The following is an 8,625-nucleotide window of genomic DNA, read 5'->3' as shown; positions in this document are numbered from 1 at the left end:
ACCTGGTTTCGGCGCGCAGCAGCTGTGCAGACACCTGAGCAGTGCGCACAGAGCGCATCCGCTGCTCTTTTTGTCACACCTTATTTTTTTTCACTTTTTCCCCGACTCGCGGCCACTCTTCTGTGGGGCAGTGGCTCTCGAGCTAATGCAGAAGTTTTCTCGATAAAATGGGGAACTCTTATCGAGAAAATGCGGAAGTTTCCTCTTTTCTCCGGTGTACGTACACCGCCGCAGCCCGCACCGGGCGGCGCAGCTGGACAATGTGAAATTCAGAAATCCTTTTCGTGACTCTCTTTGGCCAGGGCCGTTTTCCTGGGCCCCAGTAACTCTCTCCTTCTTTATTTTCTGTGTTCTTTTACTTATTTAATCCGTAAATATTCGAGAGTATCCACCAGGGGCCCCAACAGCGGCTTCTCCAGCTGTAGAGCCCAGCACGGGGGGCCCCCTGGGGCCCCCGCTGCCTCAGCTGCTCGCTGCGGGCCTCACGCTGCTGCTTGCGGCTGCCCCTTTATCTGTTCCTTTTCCTTTTTTATATTTGGGTAAAATGTCTTTGCTTATTTATTAAGACTGCACGATACTTCGTGCAGAACTCCCCTGCTGCGCAGAGGCCAGCGCCGTCGCCCGCGAGGCCCTGTGGGCCCCAAGGGGGTGTCGAGGCTTCTGCTGCTGCAGCGCACAGCAGGGGCTACACAGCAGCAGCGGGCGCAGCAGCAGCAGTAGCTTGAGCTGCAGCCCTGGTGGAGTTGCTGTAGCAGCTCCTGCTGCAGCAACAACTGCAGCTCCTGCTGCAGCTGCTGCTGCTGCCGGACTTAGAGGCCGCTGTGGCCCTGCGAAGCTGCTCTTTCTCCTTCTTGTTGCAGAGTCCCCTATTTCTGTCTTAGCTGCACTTTCCACGTTTTCCGCAGCTGCGCAGCCATGGAGCAGCAGCAGGCGGACTGCAGCACAGCTGCGAGCTGCTGCAGCACCCCGGCAGCAGCAGCAGCAGAGGCCTCTAGGGCCTCCGCTTTGCCCTCTTTCCTCCGGCGGATGCTGCCGGACTTTCTGAGCGACAACCCTTACTTCTGCGCCGGCTTTGGCCTTGCAGGCCTGGGTCAGCCCGCTGCTGTTGCTGCTGCCACAGATGCTGCCGCTGCTGCAGTTGTTGCTGCTGCTGTTGCTGCACCTGTAGATCCTGCTGCAGACGTAGCTGCTGCTGGTGTCGCTGTCGCTGTTGCTGTTGCTGGATCTCCCGCGCTGCTTTTGCCTCGCAGTTTGTGGATAACGAGAGACCGCTGCTGCTGCTGCTGCTTGTGCTGCTGCTGCTGCTGCAGGTGCTGCTGCCTCCCTCACCCGTGGGGCCGTGCGCGCGGCCAAGGCTTTCGCCCGCCGCCGTTTGCTAACTTCTTTGGAGGTCCCCATAAGAGACCCTGCCTACCCTTGGGTCATGCAGTGGCTTGTTGCGAAGTACGCGAGTTGCAAGCTGCTGCTGCTGCTACGTCTGCTGCTGCTGCGTCTGCTGCTGCTACCCCTGCTGCTGCTGCGCGTCACGCTGCTGCTTTTGCTGCTGCGCCTGCTGCACTTAGTCCTCCCGCTGCAGGCCGAGCAACGCACATCAAGCTGGGTCATCTCTACGCAGTCAGGCGAAGGCAGCAGCAGCCGCAACGGCAGCAGCAGCAGCAGCAGCAGCAGCTTGATGTGTGTGAGTTCAGAGGGAAGTGCTCGCTGCACCTGGGAGTGGAGACAACATACGGCAAGGACGCTGCGGGGAACGTCGAGGCCGTTTTCAACTTCGTCCCGAGTCCAGGTGCTTCACAAAGGCTGCTGCTGCTGCTCCTGTTGTTGCTGCTGCTGCTGCTGCTGCTGTTTGTTTCAAGCCTTTCAGTGTGCGGGCTACACCCTTCCTCAGTGATTAGTTCTAGCGATGGCTGGCTAGCTGCCCGCAGGGCCACGTGGCTAGCCACGAGCAAGCTACCGAGCTGCCAGTGCCCCTGCCTAGCTAACTAGCTAGCTAGCCAGTGAGCGCTGTAGCTAGCTAGCCACCTATATAGCCAGCTAGCTATCTAACTAAATGGCTAGCTAGCTACCTAGCTAGCTATCCAACTTCCTAGCTAGCTGACTTACTAAGTAACCAGCTAGCTCACTACCTGCCTAGCTAGCCAACCAGCTACCCACCTAGCTAGCTAGCTAGCTACCCACGTACCTGCCTACCCACGTACCTAGCTAGCTACCTACCTACCTAGCTACCTAGCTTGCTGCCAATCTAGCCGTGTATCTAGCTAGCTAGCTGGCTAGCCGGCTACCTATTCCGCTAGCTGGCTGGCTATGTAGCTGGCTAGCCAGCTAGCTAGCAATCTAGCTAGCTAGCTAGCTGCGGCGTTGCGGGTGCGTGCGGGGGCCAGGGCAGCACTTGTTGCGGTACAAGGGGGCGCTGCTGCTGATAGACCGGCAGCGCTCTGGAGAGGTGGTGGACTTCAGCTCCGGCTCTCCCTGGGAGACTCTGACGCTCACCACGCTTTCCCTCTACAGAGGCCGCATCACCGAACTCGTGAGTGGCTAGCCAGCTAGCTAGCCAGCCAGCTAGCTAAGAAGCCATCCAGCTAACTAACCAGCCAGCTAGCTAGCCGGCCAGCTAGCTAAGGAGCCAGCTAGGTAGCTAGCTACCTAGCTAGCTAAGTTGCCAGCTGCTTCTAGCTAGCGAGCCAGCTAGCTAATGAGCCAGCTAACCAGCTAGCCAAAGAGCCAGCTAGCTAGTGCGCCAGCTAGGCAGCTAGCTAGCGAACTAGCGAGTGAGGCAACTGGCCAGCTAGCTAGTAGGCCAGCTATCCAGCTAGTTAGTGGGCCGGCTAGCCAGCTAGCGAGCGAAATTGCTGGATAAATAGCTCGCTATACTCGTGCGCATGGCTCGTCGTGGCTGCTGTCTGAGGTGTACGTACACCCCAAATGAATGTGCACCACACCTGGGCGTTTGCTGCTGCAGCTAAACGAAGCAAGAGAAGCAGCCCTGCAGCGGGAAGAGGGGCGCACAATCATTTACAGAAGGTGAGTTGGCAGCTGCTGCTGCTGCTTTTGCGGTGTTTGCGTGCTGCTGCGACTCGAAGCAACGTTTCTGCCGTACCTCCTGCTGCCTTTACAGCTACTGCTGCTGCTGCCCTGCGCAGTGCCTCCCCTGAAAGTGCTGCGGTTAAAGCTCCTTGAGGGTGCGGCTTCATGCTGCTGCTGCTGCTGCTGCTGCTGGTCTGGCTGCGGCGGTTTGGTGCAGCACTGGCCAGGAGTGGAGGAAGTACGGGGAGCCAAAGAAGCTGCGGCCCTTCGAGTCTGTGGTGCTTGCAGGCAAGTTGTGAAGAGTCTTGAGTATATTTGCTGCTCTGTTGCTGCCGTTGCTGCTGCTGCTGCTGCTGCTACTTCCGCTGTCTCTCTCTGTTTCCTGCAGTGTCCATCTCTCGGGGGGCTCCTCTCCGGGTCTTCCTGGGTTTTGTCTCCAGGCTGCAGCGCGTGCTGCTGGCGCTACTGCTGCTGCCGCTGCTGCTGCGCTGCTGGTGCAACTGCAGAAGGCGTGGCTGAGAGCACCTCAGCGGACGTGCGCCCCGTCGTGGCCTTTCCTCAGCTGCTGCTGCGCTATTGCTGCTGCTGCTGCTGCTGCTGCAGAAGGCGTGGCTGAGAGCATCTTGGCGGACGTGCGCCGCTTCCTGGCCTCTTCTCAGTGGTACCTACAAAGAGGCATTCCTTACCGCCGGGGCTATTTGCTGCACGGGCCCCCCGGCTGCGGCAAAAGCAGTTTTGTGTTGGCCTTGGCTGGGGAGTTGAAGTACAGCATTTGTGTCCTCAACGTCGCGGACCCCCACTTGACCGACGACAGGCTCCAGTACCTCCTCGCGTCAGTCGCTGCCGCTGCTGCTGCTGCTGCTGGAGCTGTGGCGCTGCTGCAGTGGCAGCAGCGACAACGCCGCAGCAGCAGCAGTGGTGCGCCTGTCGCTCCGTCTGCTGCTGCGAGCTGCACGGAGTGATGTTGCTACTGCTTGTGGGGCGCGGGCATTTGATAGCAAAAAGCTGCGGAGATCAGCAGGGTTCGCTGCAGGCGGGTGGAGAGGCTCTGCAGCAGCAGCAGCAGCAGCAGCAGCAGCGCAGAAGACTTCAACTGGGCTGCTGCGCTGAGAATTCTGCTGCCTGCCTGTGTGTGCAGGACAGTTCCCCCGCGCTCACTGCTGCTGCTGGAGGACATCGATGGAGCCATTCGTCGCTCCGAGGCAGCAGACGGAAAGGCTGGTGCAGCAGCAGCAGCAGATCGACCTTCCCTCACGCAGCTCTCTTTAAATCCTTTCGGGACAAGAAGCATCACTTTCAGTGGACTCCTAAACGCGCTTGACGGCGTACGTGGGCCGCAGCTGCTGCTGCTGCTGCTGCTTCTGCTGTTGCTGGCGTGGATTGCATATAGCAGCTGGGACAGGGAAGTGTCTTAAAAGCTGCTGCTGCTGCTGCTACTGCTCTGTGTGCCAGGTGGTGGCAACGGAAGAACGCATTATATTCCTGACTACAAACCACCCGGAAAGGTGACACAGCCTCTTTGCTTTGCTACTGTCGTTGCTGCTGTGGGGCCCCGCACATGCGAAGCAGCGAGCTGCTGCTGCCTCTGTGGTTGCTACCTCCGTGGCTGCTGCCTTTCCAAATTCTGTGGCTGCGCAGCTGCTGGCTGCTGCAGCGCTGCTTCCGGATTTGCTTTTTCCCTGTTTCTTGTCGCCTTTTGTCTCTGCTTCTGTTTATGTTTTAAGCCTTTCTAAGTTTGTTTTAAAGGGAAGATTGCTGTACTTTCTTTTCCCTTTAATATGCCTTTCTGTGTGGCTGTCTTTGCTGCCCCGCAATCTTTAGGGCTTGAGGGTCTTCGCCGGATTTTGGACTTTCTCGGGTCTTAGCCTCAAATGTGGCATTTTGCTGCTTGTGTCTGTTTGCTTTCCCTGCTTCTGTTTTTTGTTATCATTTTTGCTTCCTTTGACTCGCTTCCTGTGCCCAGCCTCTCTCCGAGACTTGCGATTAGCTGCTGCTGCTAGCTGCTGCTGCTAGCTGCTGGTGCTTGTTGCTGCTGCAGGCTGCCCAGCTCCCTCATCCGTCCCGGGCGCGTCGACCTGAAGGTCCGCGTGGGCTTCGCCACGCCGGACCAGCTCAGGCGCCAGGTGAGGCTGCTTCTGGCCTGGGTCCTGAGGCGCAGCAGCAGCAGCAGCAGCAGCAGCGGCGGGCAAGAGGGCTCTGCAGGCAGAGAGAAAAGCTCTGCAGGCAGAGAGAAAAGCCACTGAAGGCCTCTGCGCTGCTTTGTCTGCAGTTCTTCCGCTTTCTTCCGGATGCCACGGCCGAGACTGCAGAGGAATTTGTTTCTTTGTTATCTCCCCTGCAAATCAGTAAGCGCCATTTTTGCTGCTGCTTCAAATTCTTCTGAGTATCTGCTGCGGCTGCTGCGCCATAGTTAATAATGCCGCAGGGCTTTTCCAGGGCCTGCTCGACGGAAGTCTTTGGTGCTGCAGCACGAAGCTGGTTTGCTGCTCTGCTGGCTGGCAATTTTTTTCCCTTTTTCCCTTTTAGCGCAGAAGGCAACACAGATAGCTAGCTGCTTTGTTGCTGCTGTCATGGTGACTGAGTGCCTTGTTTTGCTGCCACACAGAGGGTTGGGCTAACTCTACTGTGCCGCTTGTGCTGCTGTTGCTGCCGCAGGCATGGCGGAGCTCCAGGGCTTCTTTTTATTCTGTAGAGACGACAGCCGCCAGGCCCTCGAAATGGCCAAAGCCTGGAGAGAGGCGGACCAGCAAGTTGTGCAGGAAATGCAGCTCAAGCAGCAAAGGGAAATGCAGCAGAAAGAAGAGCAGCAGCAACAGCAGCAAAGCAGCCCCCAACACCAAGAGCGGCCGCAGGCGGCGCAGCCGCAGCAGCAAGGAAGTTCGCCAAAGAAGGCCAGCTAATAATATAGTTGCTGCTGCGATTCTCTCTCAAAAGGCCTTTTCTTTTCTAGCTTTCTACTTATGTAGCCCACGGATTTGCCTGGCTATCCACAGCGAGCTAGGCGGCTCGCTGTGGCTAGCCAGCCCAGTGGCGTGGCCTTACTTGGCTAGCTAGCTAGCGACTAGCTAGCCAAGAAGGGCATTGTCTAGCTAAGAAGCTATCAATTTTGAAACAGCTTTCCTTAGACGCCATGGAGCAGCGGCTCTAGGGGCCTTTCCGTGCGCGGAAACCGTTACTGCTGCTGCAGTGCAAAATAGTGGGAGCAGCAGCAGCAGCGGCTGCCTCTCTAATTTTGCTGCTGTTGCTGCTTGGAGGCCACGGAGAAACCCCAGGTAGCGGGCAATTTCATCTTTATTTCCCTTTTTATTTTATTTTTCGAAGTTCTTTTTCGAGACTGGAGATGAATTAGTTCTCTATTGCCCTGCCAAGGCACTACAGCCTTTCATCGTGATGATTTTATTTGAAGGCAGCCCAGCAGCAGCAGCAGCTTCCCTAGGGAAACTGCTGCTGCTCAAATCTCTTTCGCTTGCTCTCTTTGCTGCTGCGTCGCCTCCTGCTGCACCCCTGCGGCCCCCGAATCTGCTCGTTGCTGCAGTGTTGCTCAGGCCTCACCAGAACCCAGAACGGCGGGACCAGCAACTGGGGCAACCGCTGCAGCAGCGTAGCAGCAGAGTAGAGACTAGCAGCAGCAGCGAGCAGAATCAGAAACAGTAGCCAGCAGTTGCAGCAGCGACCGGCAGCAGGAAGGTCAGCCACCAGCAGCTGCAGCGGTACACTGAAAGCCACACGGCGGTAGGAACGCTCCACATCTGCAGCAGCACGTAGACTTGTACCGCAGCGATGCTGCTACTGCTGTCTGCTGCCCGTTGCCCTGCTGCTGCTAGCATTCACCAAAGACCCCTGAACGTACTAAGGTCGCATGCAGCAGATGAGCTGCCGCAGCTATATTAATTAGCGGGATTTGCTCCTCTGTTGTTCACAAGGGACTGCCTTGCCTGTCTGTTGCCTGATACAGGATCTGCTGCTCCTGTCGCTCTATTTGCTGCTGAAACGGCAGCCAAGTTCGAACTAAACCTGAGGCTAATGCCGTTAGCTGCAGCAGCAACTGGCGAGTTGCTCGCTGCAGCAGCAACTCGCGCTGCTGCCTCTGCAACGTGTCACTGAAGGCCCCCAAATCTTCTGTGCTGCAACTGTGCTTTCTATTGCTGCTTCTATCAACAGATACTAGACTACATACTGAGGCCTGGAGCTAACAGTACCCAGCTGCAGTGCCGCGAGCTGCTGCTGCTGGTGCTGCAGCAGCACGCCAGCGTCAAGAACCGCGTGTCGCTGCACAGAGCCGTTGCTGCATTAGGAAGGTAAAACTACCTGAGGTCTGCTGCTGCAGAGCAGCAGGCGCACGAGGCCGCTGAAGCCAAACGCAGCAGCCTCTGGTGAACTTCAGGCTGCGCTGCTGCCCTAGCAGCAGATAAAACGACAGGCTGCGGCTTCAGACCGAAAAAAGGAAAAGGAGGAGGGAATGGAAACTGCAGCAGAAAACGACTTAGCAGCAAAACCAAACATATTGCAAGCTCGCCCACGGCCACCCGCGGCGAAGTCTCATCTACCCGCATAAGACCCAAACATATTCTGGTGGCCTCCGGCGCTGCCCCCGTGCACTGGGGGGATTCGCAGCTGCTGCTGCAGCAGCGCTGCAGCATGCGGGGCCCTGTACCCTGCTGCCTGTGCATGTGCCTGCTGCGGCGCCGCAGCCGCGCCGAGATGCAGCTGCTGCAGCTGCTGCAGCTGCTGCAGCTGCTGCAGGGGCGCCGCCCCCCCAACAGCAGCAAGAGGCATGTGCTGCTGCCGGGGAAGGCGAGAAGCATCCAAGAAGGGCTGCTGCAGCCCGTAAGGGTTGTGCGCGTAGGGGTGCTGCTGCACCTGCTGCGGCTGCCTGTAGGGAGGCAGATAAGCTTGTTGCGGGTGCTGCTGGAGTAGAGTTGGGGCCGCACCTGCTGCTGCACAGGCTGCACCTGTGACTCCTCCGTACCTAGAAGGCGATGCGTGGTGCTGCTGTTGCTGCTGCTGCTGCCGGCTGTAAACAGGAACGCCCATGTGCTGCCCGCCGTCCGCAGCGTGCGCCTGGAGTGGGTCCATACGGCTGCAGCAGCAAGACACGCGCAGCAGCAAGTGGCAGCAGCAGTGCTGCAGGAGCAGCGGGGCGGAAGAATCCCACAAATTGCCGTGTCGGCTGCATGCAGCAGGTGATGGCACTGCTGGAGCAACAGCAGCAGCAGCGGCAGCAGCAGCAGCAGCGGCAGCAGCGGCAGCAGTACGGCGCCCAAGGGCTCTGCTGCCCCGCCGCCCGCGCTTGCTCCATACCAGCCCCTTTGCTGCCGCTTATTAATTTTAGAGCAAGAAATGAAGGGGGGAATCGACATACATGGCAGACAGAACCCCTGAGAGACTCATATACCAAAGATCTAATGATGCTATACGACTGCCGCTGCGCTGCCGCTGCTGCTGCTGCTGCTGCTGCGGCTGCTGCTAAAGGGGCACTACACAGCGCAGCACTAAGTGCTTACTAAGCTCTGTGGTGCGGCGCCAAGGGCTGGCCGAGCGACGGGTCACTGCTGTTGACAGCAGCGCCTGCACGACACACAACACAACCTCTAGCTCCCCCTG

The 8,625-nt window shown here is 58.2% G+C and overlaps 2 protein-coding genes across 2 annotated transcripts; one reads left to right on the top strand and one right to left on the bottom strand.

The window, feature by feature from the left end:
* Positions 1-915: 915 nt before the first annotated feature.
* On the top strand, positions 916-5,921 carry ETH_00004410 (Bcs1 protein, putative; the record flags this gene model as incomplete). Its single annotated transcript, XM_013379951.1, has 12 exons — positions 916-1,090; positions 1,311-1,443; positions 1,563-1,783; positions 2,379-2,524; positions 2,957-3,018; positions 3,239-3,316; positions 3,410-3,853; positions 4,160-4,346; positions 4,474-4,526; positions 5,060-5,144; positions 5,291-5,366; positions 5,677-5,921. 12 exons carry the CDS (start codon positions 916-918, stop codon positions 5,919-5,921), a joined length of 1,905 nt encoding a protein of 634 aa, XP_013235405.1.
* A 1,639-nt stretch (positions 5,922-7,560) lies between these two features.
* Positions 7,561-8,589, bottom strand: ETH_00004405 (uncharacterized protein; the record flags this gene model as incomplete). Its single annotated transcript, XM_013379950.1, has 2 exons — positions 7,561-8,101; positions 8,526-8,589. Coding segments are annotated over 2 exons (605 nt in total), but the record flags the coding sequence as incomplete, so codon positions are not given.
* Positions 8,590-8,625: the final 36 nt, after the last annotated feature.

The sequence above is a fragment of the Eimeria tenella genome, genomic scaffold (assembly GCF_000499545.2).
Source record: "Eimeria tenella Houghton genomic scaffold, Eth_scaff423, whole genome shotgun sequence".
In the NCBI taxonomy this organism is placed as follows: domain Eukaryota; phylum Apicomplexa; class Conoidasida; order Eucoccidiorida; family Eimeriidae; genus Eimeria; species Eimeria tenella.
The sequence above is the reverse complement of the archived record's forward strand: the minus strand, read 5'-3'. Positions and strand labels throughout refer to the sequence as shown.